The sequence below is a fragment of the Megalobrama amblycephala genome, linkage group LG19 (assembly GCF_018812025.1).
Source record: "Megalobrama amblycephala isolate DHTTF-2021 linkage group LG19, ASM1881202v1, whole genome shotgun sequence".
Taxonomy (NCBI): Eukaryota; Metazoa; Chordata; class Actinopteri; order Cypriniformes; family Xenocyprididae; genus Megalobrama; species Megalobrama amblycephala.
The window spans coordinates 3673927-3695220 of NC_063062.1; the positions used below are offsets into that span (position 1 = coordinate 3673927).

The window sequence follows — 21294 nt, forward strand, 5'->3', positions numbered from 1 at the left end:
TGACCGATCCTGGAGCGGGAAGAGGAAATGAAAGGTTTCGCTCATTTCACAACACTAGGGATGCACTAAAATTTCAGTAAAAAGACAGCATGTGCAGAAACTACAACTTACAACTCTTATGTCATATATGTATATATTGTGAAGATGTGAGAGTCTAAGAGTTATTGTGTTCGTCAAATCATCAGTATCATCAATTTAAAGGGTTAGTTCACCCAAAAATGGAAATTCTGTCATTAATTACTCACCCTCATGTCGTTCCACACCCGTAAGACACAAATGAAGATCTTTTTAATGAAATCTGAGAGCTTTCTGTCCATCCATTGACAGTCTACACAACTACCACTTTCAAGCAGGGCTGCAACTAATGATTATTTTCATAATCCATTAGTTGGAAGTATATTCCTTCGATTAATCGATTAATCACGCCAGCACTCATTCAGTAAAGTCTGAAGTTCAACGCAGACTGTCAGGATGAGCCTTAATGCAAAATGGAAATACCAGATAAAGATGTAACTTCAAGTTTTGCACTGAGGAAACATATCAAACATTAAACAGCACAAGCATCTGGTAAGCCATGTCAAACATTACGCTACCGAGTTCTGCTCTGGGCAAGAACTCCCTGCACATCCATGCAGCCTAGCATGGATAAGAGCAGGGAGAGGAGCAATAACCCCCCTAGGATAAACAAAACAGAACCAACATATGCAGATATAATTAATGTCTATAATTTAACAAGAATTATTTCAAGAGTTAGTCTGATTCAGGGGAATCATAAGGCCAACCCTGACTGAGGAGAGGAGGAGCTGGGGATGGAGGAGGGTAATTTGCTCCTGAGAAATGCAATAGCTGCTGATAATACTGAGGAGCTTATATATGAATGCCGTGATAGGTGTCGTATTCCTATAGGTAGACGTGAGTCACCTGATGCGAGCATGACTGACGTGACCTGCCAGAACTGACGCTAACGCTGGATTTTTGGGCATCTTGGATCACATACCTTTCCTGCAGCAGTTCACTCTGTTTCCTCTGCTATTTTTAGATGAATTTTTTTCCATAGAAATGCGTCATTCAGTGCTGTAATTTGAAGCGACTGGCAGAAGTTTACCGTGCACGGTGGGCAGATGCGACTAATCGATAATGACATTCATTGTCGACAATTTCAATTATCGATTATTATCTATTAGTTGTTGCAGCCCTACTTTCAAGCCCCAGAAACTTGCATGACACCTGACACACACTCAAGCAATAGGCTAGTTCTCTCCTACATATTTTATGCTGCTTCATAAAAGCCTAGATTGCAAAATATTGTGTTGACAAACAGGTTTACAGTGCATCTCATAGTGTTTTCTGCTGAGTTTGACACTCTACATACAGTAATCCATGTTTTTGCGCACAAAAAAAAAGTTTATTTACAAAATGTTAATCTCCAAAAATGTCCACTCTTGTGTCAACAACACACATGCATCACGTGAACGTGCGTTGGAGATTAATATTTTGCAAATAAAGTGGTAAATTATGTTGTTTTGTGCAAACAAAGCACTCGTGTCATTTCATAAAACTGAGGTTAAACTCACTGGAGTCACATGGATTACTTTAATGATGTCTTTACTACCTTTCTGAGGATTGAAAGTGGTAGTTGTGTAGGCTGTCAATGGAGGGACAGAAAGCTCTCAGATTTCATTAAAAAGATCTTAAAGGTGCTACCGAATGGAAAATTGAATTTACCTTGGCAAAGCTGAATAACAAGAGTTCAGTACATGGAAATGACATACAGTGAGTCTCAAACTCCATTGTTTCCACCTTCTTATATAAATCTCATTTGATTAAAAGACCTCCGAAGAACAGGCGAATCTCAACATAACACTGACTGTTACGTAACAGTCGGGATCATTAATATGTACGCCCCCAATATTTGCATATGCCAGCTCATGTTCAAGGCATTACACAAGGGCAGCCAGTATTAACGTCTGGATCTGTGCACAGCTGAATCATCAGACTAGGTAAGCAAGCAAGGACAATAGCGAAAAATGGCAGATGGAGTGATAATAACTGACATGATCCATGATATCATGATATTTTTAGTGATATTTGTAAATTATCTTTATAAATGTTTTGTTAGCATGTTGCTAACGTACTGTTAAATGTGGTTATAATTCATAAACACAACTTCATTCTTTATAAATCTCTCCAACAGTGTGTAATGTTAGCTTTAGCCACAGAGCATAGCCTCAAACTCATTCAGAATCAAATGTAAACATCCAAATAAATACTATACTCACATGATCTGATGCATGCATGCATGCAGCATGAATGACGAACACTTTGTAAAGATCCATTTTGAGGGTTATATTAGCTGTGTGAACTTTGTTTATGCTGTTTAAGGCAAGCGCGAGCTCCAGGGGCGGGGAGCACGAGAATTAAAGGGGCCGCAACCTGAATCGGTGCATTTCTAATTATGCCCCAAAATAGGCAGTTAAAAAATGTATTAAAAAAAATCTATGGGGTATTTTGAGCTGAAACTTCACAGACACATTCAGGGGACGCCTTAGACTTACATTACATCTTGTAAAAAAATGTTCGATGGCACCTTTAATTTGTGTTCTGAAGATGAACTAAAGTCTTACAGGTTTGGAACAACTCGAGGGTGAGTAATTAATTACAGAACTTTTATTTTTGGATGAACTGACCCTTAAAATGATCAAATATTTTGTTGTGGCTGCAGGAAGAACCCTGATAACAGACCACTCACCCTGGGACCTGAAGCTGGTGTTACGCTGAATTTTATCTCTCTGCCAAATTATTACCCCCCCTTGTTGATTCCAGTACTTGGTTGCCTAATCCTAACCCAATACCGAACCCTAAACCTACCTATACTGGGGACTCAGGGGGGTAATAATCTGGCAGAGGGGTCAGAATTCAGCACAACACTTTCATGTCTCTCGTATCACACTTGATTTGTAGTCTTACAGTATACAAAGCAATCGTCCTGATATGAACACTACAATAATATTACAGTACTATTAATTAGAACTGGGAAATATAGACAAAAAAAAAATTATATGTCAGAAAAGCTGTTTGTGTGTCTGTGTAAGAAACTTGCATAAAACCTGACACACACTCAAGCAATAGGCTAGTTCTCTCCTACATATTTTATGCTGCTTCATAAAAGCCTAGATTGCAAAATATTGTGTTGACAAATAGGTTTACAGTGCATCTCATAGTGTTTTCTGCTGAGTTTGAGACTCTACATACAGTAAAAATAGGTCCAACCCCAAACGGCAGCGTTGTGGTCTCCTCCAGGTCTACGCTGTTCCACATAGGCTGTTTATAGGTAATAGAATGCTGTGGAAGTTCTACTTCCTGATATTCAGCTGATTCATGGAGATAAACTCTACCTGTAGGTCATGGCTTCAATGAGGAAGGGCTGGTTTTCAGCCACCGCTCTGCGTCGTGCCTCTTTTGTGGCGTTGTATACTGCAAAAACATCATTTCCATCTACACGGATCGACATCAGTCCGTATCCTGGACCTCGAGCAGCTTTGGAAAGAAAATTGGAGAAAAAAACAAACAAATAAGACAAATGAAACGCAGAGATTCACACGGGAGTCTATGCCGGAAAGACTTACTTACCAATACCGTCCCCTCTATACTGCTCGTTGGTTGGCGTGGAGATAGCATAACCGTTATTACGGCAGAAGAATATGAGAGGACACTCAAGGGTGGCGGAGAAATTAAATCCAGCATGTGCGTCTCCCTCACTGGCCGCCCCCTCTCCGAAGTAACAGATCACCACACGGTTTGTGTTCTCCCGCTTCACTGCGTACGCCGCCCCGGCCGCTACAGCAAGAGTGACAGATCAAAGTCCTTATTGAGGTTTACACTTCTGTTGAAAGGTTTGAGGCCTTTGAACAGAGAGTAAAGAGTAATGGCTGCTGAAATTATATCTTAAAGGATTAGTCCTCTTTCAAATAAAATTTTCCTGATCATTTACTCACCCCCATGTCATCCAAGATGTTCATGTCTTTCTTTCTTCAGTCGAAAAGAAATTAATAAGTAAGGTTTTTGATGAAAACATTCCAGGATGATTCTCCTTATAGTGGACTTCAATGGCCTCCAGATGGTTGAAGGTCAAAATGACAGTTTCAGTGCAGCTTTAAAGAGCTTTAAACGATAACAGATGAGGAATAAGGGTCTTATCTAGCGAAACGATCGGTCATTTTTGAAAAAAAAAAAAACAACTGTAAGTAGAATAGGAAAGGCGTAGGACATACAGCGTAAACTTTTTGAAGAATACAGAAGAGCGGTTTTGGCGGAAGCACGTGCAAGGCGATCATTTGTGTTTATAAAGCATATACAGTTGTATTTTTTTCAAAAATGACTGATCGTTTCGCTAGATAAGACCCTTATTCCTCGTCTGGTATCGTTTAAAGCTCTTTGAAGCTGCACTGAAACTGTCATTTTGACCTTCAAGCGTTTGGAGTCCATTGAAATCCACTATAAGGAGAAAAATCCTGGAATGTTTTCATCAAAAACCTTAATTTCTTTTCGACTGAAGAAAGAAAGACATGAACATCTTGGATGACATGGGGGTGAGTAAATTATCAGGAACATTTTTTTTTAAAGTGAACTAATCCTTTAACTATTGTATATTACTGGTCAAAAGTTTTAATGTTTCTAAAAGAAGTGTCTTATGCTCATGCATTTATTTGATCAAAAATACAGTAAAATTTTACTAAAACAGTAAAATTGTGATTGTATTGTAAAATATTATTACAATTTAAATAAATGTATTTCTATCTTGATATACTTCAAAATATAATTTATTTCTGTGATGTAAAGCTGAATTTTCAGCATCAATAAATAAAGGACTGCTTATTTAATAGACTCACCTTATACTGTTTATTCATCAGTGTTAGTGATATTCTTACAGTTTATGTGCATGTTACATAAAATGGGACGGTACTTGTGTGTGTGTCAACCATTTTTGACAAATAAATTAGCTTGATTCAAATTCCCAAAAATGTGGGTCATGGGCCAGAGCATTTGAGAACCACTGCCATAAGAGACTTCTTTCAAAAACATAAAAATTAGAGCCCAAATTTTTGAACGATAGTGTATATACAGTAAACACTTCATGTCCTGCATAACAGACATGCTCACTTCTTACCCTGGGGGATCTGAGTGGCAAGTGGTGAGGAGATGGTGACAAAATTAAGGTCTTTGCAGCCATAGTGAACTGGCATTTGTCGACCCTTGCCAAGGTCATCAGCGTTTGCATAGCACTGTGCCATAAACAGATCCAGAGGGAAGCCTCTGTACATCAATACACCTACGGAAATACAGAAAAAATACATTTTTAATAAACATAATTTAATATAGTATTAAGTTATTGTCCTATATTGTACTTGTATTGCTTACTTGAAAAAGTAACTTAGATATTTGATTGCAAATTTAAAAGTAATGCATTACTTTACTAGTTACTTAGTATCCGATTATGTAACTCATGTTACTTGTAATGCGTTACCCCCAACACTGAATTGCAAGACTTATTTTTTGCATCAATATTTTACTATATTATTAATTAAAATTAAAACCAAATTAAATAATAATAATAATAATTCTAAAAAAATAAGTGCAAGACTTATTAATAACAAAACTGGGAGAGTATTGTATCTCCAGCTTGTAAACATCCTCACCAGCTTCCCGGTATTGGCCGAAGACCAAATCACTAGGGTCAAGAGCTGCAGCGCTTCCAATATGTGTGCCCTCCTCACCGTAATTGGTCATGTAGAATGAGATACGGCCCTTAAACACAAATGCATGCCAAATTTAAGCATTATAAACTTTCAGATGTCATTTAATTTCATTTTATGATGGATTCAGTATGACACTAAAATCCACTCCATCCCTCACCTGCCTCTGAGACTCGTAAAGAATACGATCCATTGTGTTGAGTAACGTCATCTTCTGATAGAAATTCAAAACCGTCTCTTTTGAAAGCTGAAACACAAGTATTATTTTGATATTAACATTTATTAATGATAACCTGGTACCAGCTTATTTCCACACATATTGAATGGAATAAAAGACTCCACACCTGAGGATCCTCCGACGGATTGATGATCTGGCCCTGTCTGTCCATCACCCTATACACAGGGATTCCTGAGATCACATTGGGCTGGATAAACTCCAGGTGATCGATGAACTCCGCCGAGGCTCCAGGAAACTGCGGCTTCTCCGCCGAAGAATCAAACGGCTGCTGGCGAAGAGCTCTCTGAAGAATCAGGGAGTAAAACACAAAAGTATCAGAGCGGCAGTTCACGAGTCCATGCATCATGAGTTCTGATCACATATTTTAACAATCAGACAAAAACTGCTAAAAAAATTCACAGCTCACTAGGCTTTTAACAGACAATTATTACCTAGTGATAAGAGCTTTTATTTTCCCTTTGTTTTGGTTTAAAGGTGATAGGAGTCATCTTTTGATTCTGATACAGCATTAAAAACTTAGAGAAAATAAAGTTCCAAAGTTCTTAAATAAATAAATAAATAAATAAACACAGAAAAAGATCAAAGGGTTAGTTCACCCAAAAATGAAATAATGTCATTTATTACTCACCCTCATGCCGCTCCAAAAATATTCTCGTCGCTTTATAATATTAATATTGAACCACTGTACTCACATTAACTGATTTAAATATGTTTTTAGTACATTAATGGATCTTGAGAGAGGAAATGTCATTGCTGGCTATGGAGGCCTCACTGAGACATCGGATTTCAACAAAAATATCTTAATTTGTGTTCTGAAGATGAACGAAGGTCTTACGGGTGTGGAAAGGCATGAGGGTGAGTAATAAATGACAGAATTTTCATTTTTGGGTGAACTAACCCTTTAAATGTTTTCTATATAATAAGCACACTGTAAAACATTGCTAAATGTGAACTGGATTTTGCTGCATGAAAAGGAAGATTAGCTGTGTTTACACAACAACACATGAATGTATAATACTATAATGAATGTCAGAATATTGCATGGTTTGAATATCGATTTAGGATGACAGTGAATCGTAATGCACCCGAGACACTTACTCATATTTAATGTCCACTTTCAATTAGGATCATCTCGAGGAAAAAGTGTGATGATACATTATTTACATTATTTACATTTCTCTACATTATTTATATATATATATATATATATATACTGCCCTCCAAAAGTTTGAAAACGCCCTAGAAAAGTGGGGTTTTGGATAATATTGGCATGAATCCTTTTTAATTTGTGATAATTTTGCACTGATAAGGGACAACACAAACTACAAAAACATATTTTTTTACATAAACAGTTTAAACATAGAAAAAACTTTGATTCCTCAAAATATCCACCATTAGCAGCTATCTGACCTAAACTGGGTTCTGATTGGTTCATTGTATTCTAAACTTAATTGGCAATCAATTGTTGAAGCTATTAAGGTGTGCTGACCCAAAAATCTTTACAAACCTGGGCCAAGTTTAAATCAATAACCAGGCATCACAGCTGGCAAAGGGGCATGTCTGACTTTGACATGTATATATTGCCATTATTATGTAATCAAAATGAAAATTATTATTGCTGGTCTTCAATGATAATGTCAAGTTACTGTAATGTATTTGCACCAAAAAATGATAAGGATTTATGCTGATATCGTTCAAAACCACACTTTACCAGGGGTGTTTCCAAACTTTTAGAGGGCAGTGTATATATATATATATATATATATATATATATATATATATATATATATATAATTTTTAGCACCTTTAATACTATTTTAATACTATTTTATTGTTGTTACTGTAATATTGTATATTTCTTTTCTCATCATTACTTATACATTATATATATATATATATATATATATATATACACACACATATATATATATATATATATATATATATATATATATATATATATATATATATATATATATATATATGTGTGTGTGTGTGTATATATATATATATATGTGTGTGTATATATGTATGTATATATATATGTATGTATATAATGTGTGTGTGTATATATATATATATACACACACACAGTACAGTCCGAAAGTTTGGAACCACTAAGATTTTTAATGTTTTTAAAAGAAGTTTCGTCTGCTCACCAAGGCTAAATTTATTTAATTAAAAATACAGTAAAAAACAGTAATATTGTGAAATATTATTACAATTTAAAATAACTGTGTACTATTTAAATATATTTGAAAAAGTAATTTATTCCTGTGATGCAAAGCTGAATTTTCAGCATTGTTACTCCAGTCTTCAGTGTCACATGATCCTTCAGAAATCATTCTAATATGCTGATCTGCTGCTCAATAAACATTTATGATTATTTTCAATGTTGAAAACAGTTGTGTACTTTTTTTTTTCAGGATTCCTTGATGAATAGAAAGTTCAAAAGAACAGCATTTATCTGAAATACAAAGCTTCTGTAGCATTATACACTACCGTTCAAAAGTTTGGGGTCAGTAAGAATTTTTATTTTTATTTTTTTGAAAAGAAATTAAAGAAATGAATACTTTTATTCAGCAAGGATGCATTAAATCAATCAAAAGTGGCAGTAAAGACATTTATAATGTTACAAAAGATTAGATTTCAGATAAGCACTGTTCTTTTGAACTTTATATTCATCAAATAATCCTGAAAAAAAATATTGTACACAAATATTTTGTACAATTGTACACATTAAATGTTTCTTGAGCAGCAGATCATCATATTAGAATGATTTCTGAAGGATCATGTGACACTGAAGACTGGAGTCATAATGCTGAAAATTCAGCTTTGATCACAGGAATAAATTACTTTGTGAAATATATTCAAATAGAAAACAGTTATTTTAAATTGTAATAATATTTCACAATATTACTGTTTTTTACTGTATTTTTAATTAAATAAATGTAGCCTTGGTGAGCAGACGAAACTTCTTTTAAAAACATTAAAAAATCTTAGTGGTTCCAAACTTTTGGACTGTACTGTATATATATATATATATATATATATATATATATATATATATATATATAATGCTTTGACAATAATGTATGTAAATAAAATAATGTCAATAAAGTATTTTTTAAAAACTGAAATTAAAAGTATTTCAATGAAACATGGCTGCTGGGATTAGCTTTGTGTTTTCCTCCACACACCCCCCTCAACCAGCCAATCGGCTCTCAGTGTAAATCTACAGCCTTGTGAAGGTTGAACAGTTCATTACACACAACAATAAACACAGATCTGAACACTAACGTTAGTTATTAGATTAAAACAATTAATACAGGATTGGATTACATGATCAGACAGATCGAACACAATGATCTTTGGTTTCTAGGTCAGATGAGGAATAATAGATATACATTCATATTAACATTATTCTAAGACTGAGGTCTAATTTTAAGACTAACATTATTTATATTATATATAATTATATTAAAGTGCTTTGTTGTGCCATACAACCCAAATAACGACAAATGTTTTGAGGCTCGCGCTGCTAACGTTACATCTGATTAGCAACTTTTGCTACTTTTACTGAGTATATACAACATTCATACGCGTTAAACTTACACAGACGCGGAATGCTCTTTGCTGCAGAAGCGTTGTTGCTTTTAACGCAGTATTTTGACGAATTGAATGAAGTCCAATGCCGTATAATTTCTGAACACTTCTAACAGCCGCCATCTTTACGTCAAGTGCGTGTCTCTCGCTTTTCTCTCCTCTAATGACAGTCTGTGATGATCTCATACAGCGCGCGCCCCCTGCTGGACAATGTCATGCTGTACAAACATTAATTTAGTTTTTTTTACGTCTATATCTGGGAAATGTATCTATTTATTTGCATATTAAATTTTATTTAGAGTAAATTCATGATTGTAACTGCAATTAGTAGCAGACACACATGCTCATTTTTGATTAAACCGGTCTAGAGGTTTCTGGCATCGTGGTCATTACAATACTTTTACCACTAGAGGGCGAACGTGTGCCGTGTCGTCATTATGGTGCGCGCTCAAAACAATGACGCGCATGAGTGCGACTAGAGGATAGTGCGTGAGGACCATGATGGAGTTAGATCAAAGTTGTTCAGTTTTAAGGGAATATGGAAGTGAGCAGAGTTTGTTATCAAGACCTGACGGCTCCTCTACTTTTGTTCAAGGTATTTATATCAGTTTTGTAACTGATTTGTTTCTTTATTGCCTGTCAAGCCAAAGAATGTCCAGCAGTCTGTTCGATTCATTCATATCTGTATCGTTTTGGATTTGTAAATGTATTTTCAGGAGATACTAGTATCCTGGCTGGAGTTTATGGACCAGCTGAGGTTAAAGTCAGCAAGGAAATCTACGATCGTGCTACTGTAGAGGTTCTTATCCAGCCCAAAATGGGGCTTCCAAGTATGTATTTTCAATTTATCATTGTTTTCTTAGTAATCATCATTGTTTCATGACATAAATTGCACACTGTAAACATGAGCTATGAGTAAATTTTATATATATATATATATATATATATATATATATATATATATATATATGTATATGTATATATGTATATGTATATATATATATATATATATGTATATGTATATATATATATATATATATATATATATGTATATGTATATATATATATATGTATATATATATATATATATATATATATATATATATATATATATATATATATATATATATATATATGTATATGTATATGTATATATATATATATATATATATATATATGTATATGTATATATATATATATATATATATATATATATATGTATATGTATATATGTATATATATATATATATATATATATATATATATATATATATATATATATATATGTATATATATATATGTATGATAATAATATTATTATTAATAATAAAAATATTACAATGTTTACAAATAGTGACATGTTTTACAGCTGTCTTGTTTAATATTGTTTAGGTATTGTTGAACTTCTGTCTTTTAAAATAAAAAAATTATTTTCCTCACATTTATGTTTACAGTGCATGTATGATTATTAGGCAAATTGATATTATTTTTTTCCAAATGAAAACCACATCAATCTTAATAATTACTATTAAGATTGTATATAATCATTAAAGGTGCAATATGTAAGATTTCTGCAGTAAAATATCCAAAAAACAATAGGCCAGTGTTATATATTTTGTTCACTTGAGTACTTACAATATCCCAAATGTTTCCAACTATTTGTAAATCGTAAGAAAATTGCAGTTTTAACCAAGGCTCCGGGATGTGTGAGGAGTCGGCTGTCAATGGCGTCATTCCCACGTTACCCTCGGTTTCCGGTTTTATTTTGTAGAAACCATGGAAACACCAAAGACGCTTTAATATTTACATGTTTTAATAGACAAGGGAACAACAGTTTTGATATATTTATAGACAGAACACTAATTATTGATATTGTTATATAGCTCAACACGTTTAGTCTTATTTTTTAAATCTAATTTTCTTGATTTTTTTTTTTTTTCGAGTACCATGCTTTACCATGCCTCAGAGAAAAACACTATTTTGTGAAGTAGCTAACATAGCATAATCACATGCATCTTTATTTTTAGTAACAGTAATACAGAATTTTTTCCATCATACAATACGTTTTAAAATTAATTGCATGCCATTTATCAACACAAGCCATCCAGCATTTAATATGATATTGTAATATCGATCTATCTTACTGCAGTGTGTAACATTGTCTCACAGCAGTTCGACTGTCATAATAAATGTTCTGCTGCTCGTGAGGCGTGTGTTGCGCAATTGCTCCAGCTCCTCGTTCAGCTCCCACAACACTCGCTCCTGCTCTGCTTCATAGTAACGTTACAGTAACGTTAATAATCGCATCCATGAACATGATTTCTTCCCGACTCCAATCCCTATTCTTTTGCACCGTCTGTTGAGATGGAGACTACATATCCCAAGATTTTGCGCTCAAACTTGCTGTCATCAAGCTACGCCTTTGTTTTGAATAGGCCTCTAGCGGACAGAAAATATTACATATTGCACCTTAAATTGGCGATATGTAATTGTTGATGAGGTCTTGAAGTGAAAAACTTATTATTAGGCAGTTTTTTTTTATTATTATGAGCATTTCCTGTCCAATGGTCACACCTTTATTTTGCAATTTCTACAGTATTGCATCCTTTTAATGATCATTTAATAATTTCTGACTTTACAGTTAAATCTCTTTTTTTGGACCATTTGACCTGTAAAAAAACCTGTTTAGTAATTATGCACACCTAAATATATGGTGTTTTTCACTTTCAGCCCTCATTAACAATTATATATCATTGATAAATGATTATATACAAAATTAATAGTAGTTATTCAGATTGATGTGGTTTGGAATTGGTAAAATGTGCTTGGAAAAAAATATGTTTGGAATTTTGCCTAATAATTATGTACGCACTGTACTAAATTTAGCTAATAGAAGTAGCATAATATTAAATGATATTCCTTATGAAAATAATGTCATTTATTACTCACCCTCATGTCGTTCCACACCCATAAAACCTTCATTAATCTTCAGAACACAAATTAAGATATTGTTGTTGAAATCCGATGGCTCAGTGAGGCTTGCATATACGGCAATGACATTTCCTCTCTGAAGATCCATTAATATACTTAAATCAGTTCATGTGAGTTCAGTGGTTCAATATTAATATTATAAAGCATCAAGAATATTTTTTGTGCGCCAAAAAAAACAAAATTACGACGTTATTTTGTTTTTTTTTTGGTGCACAAAAAATATTCTCCTTGCTTTACAATATTAATATTGAACCACTAAACTCACATGAACTGATTTAAATATGTTTTTAGTACATTAATGGATCTTGAGAGAGGAAATGTCATTGCTGGCTATGGAGGCCTCACTGAGCCAACGAATTTCATCAAAAATATCTTAATTTGTGTTCCGAAGATTAACGAAGGTCTTATGGGAGTAGAATGCCATGAGAGTGAGTAATAAATGACATTATTTTCATTTTTGGGTGAAATAACCCTTTAATGAACAGAAATCTGACCAAAAACAAGTTGAATGAAAGCATTTTTCAGCATGTGAACCACAAAATATATCAATATCACTATTAAATCTGTTTACAAGATAGATAGATAGTATTTTCAAGGGTTTCATTTATAAACTAGTTTAAGAGAAATTACTTCGATTTAAATTATGATTAAATATTTATGAAATGGTTTCCAAATTAGATTCCACATCAGACTATCAGATTGATATAATAGCATAATAATTTCCGTTTGAACACATCAATTATAATTCCTAATGGAGGACATTTTTTTTCTTCTTATTTAAGAAGCCATTTCACTCAGATAGATGTACATCACACAATACGCAATAAAAAACTCACAACTTCCGTTTTATGCAGACTTTAAAATTCCATTTCAGAAAAGTTGTCATGTTTATTTTATGTACATTCTTATGGAAAAACAAGTTATTTATCAAGGTTTTATCAACAAATTGTTTTGGAAAATTAATAATCGTGCAGACTTTAATTGCATGACTAGTAATAATCATGTAATGTGTTTAATGATTATTCAAACACTCCTTCTGTCAACAAGTGCGATCCAGACGCCTGCATTGCTAGTTCTCACCATTAGGTGTCAGTCTGCTACAGACTGGGTTTCCCCATTGCATCTCCTCAATCTCTTCTCATGTCGTGCTCTGTTAGGTGTCCGGGAGCGCGCGAGAGAGCAGTGTGTGCGCGAGACCTGCGAGGCGGCTCTTCTGTTGACGCTTCATCCTCGCTCCTCTCTCACAGTCATCCTGCAGGTCGTCCACGACGATGGCTCTGTATCCTGAACACCAGCAATGTTTCTTAAATCAAGAGAATATATGTGATGTGTCTTCAGACTTTGAACACTAGTGCACATTAATGTTTTCTGTCTCATTTTCTTGCATTCACACCGTGTCCCATCCTTATCTTAACCGTCAGCTGCTGTCATGCTGCCTGAACGCTGCCTGTATGGCTCTAATGGATGCAGGGCTTCCCATGAACCACCTGTTTTGTGGTGTGACCTGCGCTATTAGCAAAGAGGGCCAGATAACGACAGACCCCACGGCTCGGCAGGAGAAGGTAGACTGCACTTCTGTTTCCTAGGGCTGACGCAAACCATACCGCACAAGTTAAGCTCTTGATCCGTGTCTTTTATGTTTTCTTTTCCAGGAAAGTCGAGCGTTGTTAACATTTGCACTTGATAGCGTCGAGCGCAATGTTTTGATGTCATCGACTACAGGCTCTTTTTCAGTCCACGAGGTGAGCTCTGATGCAGCACTTCATTCTTGCTCGTGATTCATTGCTCTGTTTGTGCTGATGATACATAGGTACTTGTGTATGTTTCATAACTTGCTCGAATTTTCTGCAAGGCAATGACATAAATGTGTTTTCTTCCTACACAGCTGCAGCAGTGCATCGCAGTCAGTCAAAAGGCTTCTGAACAAATCTTCCAGTTTTATAGGGATTCTGTGAAACGACGATATTCGAAGATACAATAAAACATGCTTGTTAGGATTTTTACTTTGAGTTTGCATTGTCATTTCTTTACTTTTCACAAAATACAATAAAATATATATATATATATATATATATATAGACATATATACATAATATGTATAGTTTTTGTGTGTACAGCGATCAGGCATAACATTATGACCACCTTCCTAATATTGTGTTGGCCCTTTTGCTGCTAAAACAGCCCTGACCTGTCCAGGCATGGACTCCTCTAGACCCCCTAAAGGTGTGCTGTGGTATCCGCACCAAGATGTTAGCAGCAGATCCTTGCCATCCACATGATGTAAAAGAAAACGTGATTCATCAGACCAGACCACCTTCTTCCATTGCTCCGTGGTCCAGTTCTGATGCTCACATGCCCACTGTTGGCTCTTTCGGCGGAGGACAGGGGTCAGCATGGGCACCCTGACTGGTCTGTGGCACCATACGCAACAAACTGTGATGCACTGTGTATTCTGACACCTTTCTTTCAGAACCAGCATTAACTTCTTGAGCAATTTGAGCTACAGTAGTTCATCTGTTGGATCGAACCACACGGGCCAACCTTCAGTGAGTCTTGGCCGCCCATGACGCTGGTTAACCACTGTTCCTTCCTTGGACCACTTTTGATATATCCTGACCGCTGCAGACCGGGAACACCCCACAAGAGCTGCAGTTTTGGAGATGCTCTGACCCAGTCGTCTAGCCATCACAATTTGGCCCTTGTCAAACTCGCTCAAATTCTTACGCTTGCCCATTTTTCCTGCTTCTAACACATCAGCGTTGAGGACAAAATGTTCACTTGCTGCCTAATCTATCCACCCACTAACAGGTGCCGTGATGAAGAGATAATCAGTGTTATTCACTTCACCTGTCAGTGCTCATAATGTTATGCCTGATCGGTGTATATATAACAGTGAATTATAGTATGCTAAAACTGGAGGATTTTCTGACTCGTATGCATAATATATGAGTGTGTTATGATGACCCAGCCTACATGCTTTCACCCACAAAGCTTTACAGAGATATTGATGCTATTTTTATTATTTCAAGCTTGTATTTTCTAGCTCTTACCCGATTAATTTGTTTTTGGTGCCATAATGAAGAAAAACAAAGTGTTTTTATGCCCAGCTAATAATAATAATAAAAAAAAAAATTAAAGATGCATTGTAAATAGCCATATCGCTACCCAGCTGTTGTAGTTTCTGTCCTGAAATGGCTAATAAATAGCTAGATGTCTAAAAAAGATCTCAGGAGAGTCATATTAAGTAAAATAGACCATAATGCTGCTTTATTCGTGTGTAACTCAAATAGCAATTTAAGTCTATAGCCTTGGGAACCGTAGAGTGTTAGAGGCTTCCGACTATAAGCTGGATCAGTGAGAAAATTAATACATAGTATATTAATATGCATTATCATTAATTGCTGCTCACCGCAGTTGTGCTTGATGTTCCATTTCGTTTCTCTAGAGATGTGTGTTGTAATGAGTATCATTAAAACATGTTGGCTCTTAGTTTCCACAACAACAATGCAATCACAAACATTCCAAAGGCAAATCCAAATTAAATTTTCAATCAAGTGCATTTATTTGTTCATAACAGGTACCAGCGAAATTTACATACACATTTACACAAGATTAATGTAGAGGAATTACATAATGACAGGAGAGGAGACTTGTGTTGCTCTCAGATGTCTTTATTACTGTAGTGAGAATCAAGCACAGGACTGTTCGTGGTGCTCTTCTATGATCACTGACCGGAGGGGGCTGTGCTATCGCTCCTCTCCTCTGCTCGATGGGGCAGCTTGTTGTAAAAGTAGTACATCATTTCCTACCATGATATGACCCAATTTCTAACTGCGGGGAGCTTGAAGGGCACCTGCCGAGGCAGTTTATGCTGACTGCTGTTTTGTGGCTTTAATCTTTTGGAGCAGGGCACATTTCAACCTTTAAATTACATAGTGTTCTTTTCTGATTGTGGTTTCATGCACTTGATATTTGAATGTAGACTTTCTCTATAATGTACACTACTGTTCAAAAGTTTAGGGATGATTGTAAGATTTTTTTTTTTTTTTTATGTTTTAGAAATAATTCTCATTTATTTGATCAAAAATACAGTAAAAGTAATATTGTGAAACATTATTACAATGTATTTTTAAAAAATGTTTTCTACTTGATTATGCTTTAAAATGTAATTTATTCAAAGCTGAATTTTCAGCATCATTACTCCAGTCTTCAGTGTCACATGATCATTCAGAAATCATTCTAATATGCTGATTTGCTGCTCAAGAAACAGTTCTTATTAATTACATTGTAAATTGTTGAAAATAGTGCTGCTTAATATTTGAATTCTTTGATGAATAGAAAGTTCAAAAGAATGGCATTTATTTGAAATAGATTGTCTTTACTGTCACTTTTGATCAATTTAGCGTATCCTTGCTGAATAAAAGTGTTTTGAACTTTTGAACAATAGTGTATTTCTGGCATTTATATATTGTCTAGTTTAGGGATTCCTGGGTGCATCTGTATACTGATACTAGATCAGTCTAGACAGATCTGTTGTATGGATTATGTTAACAGTTCAGAAGTCAAATTAATGAGCAGATTGTTTACAAACAAATATCCTGCTTAAAATGGTAGTGCCATTAATTGTGTATGAACGCAGATGGATTTGAAAGTATGAGAAAAGTGTTTTATACTCAGAGATTAAAGCACTTCAGTCAAAGCGTTGTTTGGCACTGCTTATCACTCACCTCTAGGGTTATCAAGGCGAAATGTAGACCCACAAAAGGGATTGTAGTATTAATAGAGTGCTACAACAAAATAAAGAGTGCCCATGCAGACTCACTGTGGTAGAAATGTCACCCACTCCAGTTTTGAGCTTCCTATATCCCAGAATCCCCTTTTAGCCAAGTGGATTTCATGACCTCAAGTGCATGCCTTCAATCACACGAATGCAGCTTCAAGGTAATGACTGCCAAGACAGGCCAATAACCTTTAGTTCACATCTACAAAAATGTACATGTTATATGCTTAGTAGCTCAGTATGAATATAAATTATGACTATCATGTTTACATACCTGCAAACTTGTCACCTTTGGGTGGATTTATTTATTTATGAATGTATCTCTGAAGGGAACAACTGTCTTCAGAAACTTTTGATGGCATTTCCTTTTCATTCAACCTTCGTATAATGCTTAATACAGTGGGGTTTATTCACCTTATTTTTAATGTAAGAACTATTTGTAATTTGAATATTACTGGCTTCCAGTGTCTTTCACTTGCAGTTATTTTTAGCTGTACAAAAGCAATCCATTACGCTAATGCATTACTAAGTAATTGATTACTGTAATTGAATTACTTTTCCCTAGTAAAGTAAGAGATTACTCTTAATTTTTTCTGTAATTGAATTAGTTACTTCTGGTGTAATTGCATTAAATACAGTACACTCTAAAAAATGCTGGGTTAAAAACAACCCAAGTTGGGTTGAAAATGGACAAACCCAGCGGTTGGGTTAAATGTTTGCCCAACCTGCTGGGTAGTTTTATTTAAACCAACTATTGTTTAAAAATTGCTATATGGCTAGCTTAAAATGAACCCAAAATAGTTGGAAAATTAAAAACCAGATGCAATTAGAGGCAACAATAATAGACAAAAGGTGAACGTTTATTAATAAGCTTTAATATTTTATTAATATAAATTTAATAGTTTAATAGTTTATTAATATAAATTTATTAATAAGCAATTTAATAAATGTTTATTATTTAATAATTATTCATTGAACATTAATAAATGTTCATTTCCAACATACTTTGGGTTAATTTTAATTAAGCAATACAGTAATTTTTAAACAATAGTTGAGTTAAATAAAACTACCCAGCAGGTTGGGCAAACATTTAACCCTACCACTGGGTTCAAACAACCCAATTGCTGGGTTTGTCCATTTTCAACCCAACTTGGGTTGTTTTTAACCCAGCATTTTTTAGAGTGTATAGACTACATAGAACAATTCTATATAAAACAATAGTGGATTTAACAAACATTTAACGTAAAATGTATGTTTTTAACGTAACCTCCTCCCTTTAAATACTTTGTTCAACTGGTCGAGGTTGATATGGGATTTAAAAGGTAATTAGTAATAATAAGTAATGCAACACTTTCTAGAGAGAGTAATTGGCACAGTAATCTAATTGGACTGTTGAAGAAGTAATTAATAGTAATGAATTACTTTTTTACAGTAACATACCCAACACTGGTTATGCTGCTTGATATTGCAAACTGCCATTTGTTATTGCATCACTGCTTTGTTTACTGAGGTATTTCTGTTTTCCATAAGCGCCACTTACTGTCAGGGAGTGAATTTGCATTTTCATACAGCCAGTCTGCACTTTTTGTTCAGACCAATTATATAAAATACATAATCACTTATAATTTTGACTCATAAGAACTCTTAAAATAATTGCTTTTATGGTCATTTTACAGTTTAGGCTATTACCATAGACATTAGTGTTGTTTCAAACAACATTTCTACCAAAACAACACGTAGTTCTAGTCAATTATGAGAATTTTTCGAAATTATTTCAACTGCTGTTTCCTGATTTGTAACCTTTTTCGCCGGTCCAGAGTTTGCAGGAATGGTTTAGCTGAATCATAGGTGTTTTGTTAGTAGGTAGAAAAATTGAGTCTACATTTATCAAGCTAAGAATAATCCTGCAGAAGAAGCTTCACTTTATATGAATGTGTCTCTAGGGAACAGTCTTCAAAAACATTTCAATGTCATTTTCTTTTCGTCCTACCTCTGTAAACACAGTGGTGTTTATAAGCGCTGCTTTATGCACAGGGGTAACCGCTGTATTTCTGCTTTTCCATAAGTGCCATCTACTGCCAGATAGTGACTTTGCATCTTCATTCTGCCATTTTTGTTCAGACCAATTATATAGAAGATATAAAATCATTTATAAATTACTGATTTATCACCTTTTTCACCAGTCCGGAGTTTGCAGGTATGGTTTAGCTGAGTCATATGAAGTGACAGTTTTGTTGGTGGGTGGAAAAATGGAGAGTCTACATTTATCAAGCTATGAATAGAGTCCTGCAGAAGAAGCTTCTCATAACAGCATGACTCAGTGGAAGCTGAAGTATATATATGTGTGTATTTTTCCCATCGCATATGAACATTTGCCTTACTTGAACCTGTTTTCTATCTAACAGAGTTCTAAAGTCATTTACGGTGGTATTTTCAGTTTGGAGAGTGGTTCAATGACCAGCTTCAGAGCTCAGATAGAAAATGACCCAGTTTGCTCGAGTCATGTGCCTCAGAGGGCAAGTCCTGCTGTTTCACAGCCAAGTCCGTTGTGATCTCCTGATCTCGCTGTCCTTGTCAAGTTCCCTTCTAAAAAACCCTTAGGCCTCAGTCACTCCCTCCCCTGTTATACACAAGCGCCAAGACAGAGTGCAGGTCTCTCTTTCTGATGTGGTGCAATCATTTTTTTTTTTTACCCAAATACTAATCTACCCTCTCTCCAAATGACTTGATTTTTTCTAATCTAATGCACAGTTACGATCTGAAACATCTCCTTGTTCTACTGAGCTTCAGACTCTAATATGACCACGGTGAAGTTGCAGAAAATGTTACAAAGGTGCCGTCTCTGCGGAACGAATGTACTTATTACAGGTGTAGATGAATGTGAGTATGTAAAGAGCAGCGGTTTGTGTGATTAGGAATCAGGGAGGCGTGTTTCTGGAAGATTCGAGAGAGGATACCAATGCGGTAGTCCCTAAGGTGGTTTCCCGGACAGATAGGAGATCAGGGCAGCAACGGCACAGGTGTAAGTGATGATGCCAAAGACGATTGAAAGGATAGAGAGCCACAGAGCCTGCCGAGATGCTGCGCTGGCACCCTGGAAATCTCCTTGTGCTGATGCTTTGTTCGTCTGGAGACAGAAGGTAAACAGTAGCATTAATCATAATGAATGATGGACATCCCTTTGCTCTCTCGAGGTTGTTTACCGTATGACTGCAGCAATTAGCTTTCCGAGTAGGAATGGTCAAAGGCATACGTGTTTCCCGTCATTACACTATCCTCTCTTTTATTCCTTTCTCTTCTCCTTTCACCTTTGATCCCCTCATTTTAGAAAACACCCCGTGCTCTATTGGAAATCAATCACCAGCGGCCTCTCATTATGACACTAATTAAAGTCTGAATGAAATCCATTGATCAGAGTCTTGTCAGCTATGTGGGCTGAACGTCTGGAGTGCCACCGCCATTGAAAAGGTGCTTGAACAGAATAATAAAAGTTGCTTCACGTTGTTTACTAATACCAAAAACACCTTTTGTAAAGATGGCCAATCAGCTTTCGAGTTTTGTATGTGATATGCATCAGGCAGTCAGGAAATGGTCCGACTGAGTGCTGCCTGAGCATGAGACAAGAAAGTTGAATAATACAAGTGCCTTGACTTGTTTTAGTCTTATGTGTGCCATTTTGATTTGCTGGTGGCATAATCCTGCAAATCTCAGTGTAATCCTGCCTAAACCCTCAGGTGTAATTCCATAATGTCCACACTCACTCCCAAAAGAGATCTTGCCCTGAGCTTTCTGCTAATCTCTGCCACTTTCAGTCCATTTGCCCTTTTGCCCTTTAGACACAGAACAATAAACAAGTCTGTCTGTTAGTGCATCTTTATATTAATCTATCTGCCTAATTATCTGTCCACTAACTAACTAAAGCCCCT

At 35.3% G+C, this 21294-nt stretch overlaps 3 protein-coding genes across 3 annotated transcripts in view; 1 reads left to right on the top strand and 2 right to left on the bottom strand.

Moving 5' to 3' along the window:
• bckdha (branched chain keto acid dehydrogenase E1 subunit alpha) overlaps positions 1–9765 on the bottom strand; it is a 10864-nt gene extending 1099 nt beyond the window's left edge. The window contains exons 1-8 of the mRNA XM_048168662.1: positions 9607–9765; positions 6098–6274; positions 5914–6000; positions 5697–5805; positions 5168–5329; positions 3631–3837; positions 3396–3537; positions 1–9 (exon numbers count right to left, since the gene is read on the bottom strand). The exon at positions 1–9 is cut by the window's left edge and continues 1099 nt beyond it. Coding sequence (XP_048024619.1) covers positions 1–9; positions 3396–3537; positions 3631–3837; positions 5168–5329; positions 5697–5805; positions 5914–6000; positions 6098–6274; positions 9607–9720 — 1007 coding nt within the window. The 5' untranslated portion in view covers positions 9721–9765. The remainder of the gene's footprint in view (positions 10–3395; positions 3538–3630; positions 3838–5167; positions 5330–5696; positions 5806–5913; positions 6001–6097; positions 6275–9606) is intronic.
• Positions 9766–10025: 260 nt separating this feature from the next.
• Positions 10026–14591, top strand: exosc5 (exosome component 5). The gene is made up of 6 exons (XM_048168663.1): positions 10026–10192; positions 10314–10427; positions 13746–13867; positions 14010–14150; positions 14241–14330; positions 14474–14591. The coding sequence occupies exons 1-6, from the start codon at positions 10096–10098 to the stop codon at positions 14567–14569; spliced, it is 660 nt and encodes a 219-aa protein (XP_048024620.1). The 5' UTR covers positions 10026–10095; the 3' UTR covers positions 14570–14591.
• A 3931-nt stretch (positions 14592–18522) lies between these two features.
• tmem91 (transmembrane protein 91) overlaps positions 18523–21294 on the bottom strand; it is a 63108-nt gene continuing 60336 nt past the window's right edge. Inside the window, exon 6 of the mRNA XM_048167902.1 lies at positions 18523–20495. Coding sequence (XP_048023859.1) covers positions 20340–20495 — 156 coding nt within the window. The 3' untranslated portion in view covers positions 18523–20339. The remainder of the gene's footprint in view (positions 20496–21294) is intronic.

Coding starts and splice junctions, on each gene's coding strand:
- exosc5 (XM_048168663.1), top strand. CDS start 10,096: ATGATGGAGTTAGATCAAAGTTGTTCAGTTTTAAGGGAATATGGAAGT. Junction 10,428..13,745: donor GCCCAAAATGGGGCTTCCAA/GTATGTATTTTC, acceptor GTGCTCTGTTAG/GTGTCCGGGAGCGCGCGAGA. Junction 14,151..14,240: donor CCACGGCTCGGCAGGAGAAG/GTAGACTGCACT, acceptor TTTCTTTTCCAG/GAAAGTCGAGCGTTGTTAAC.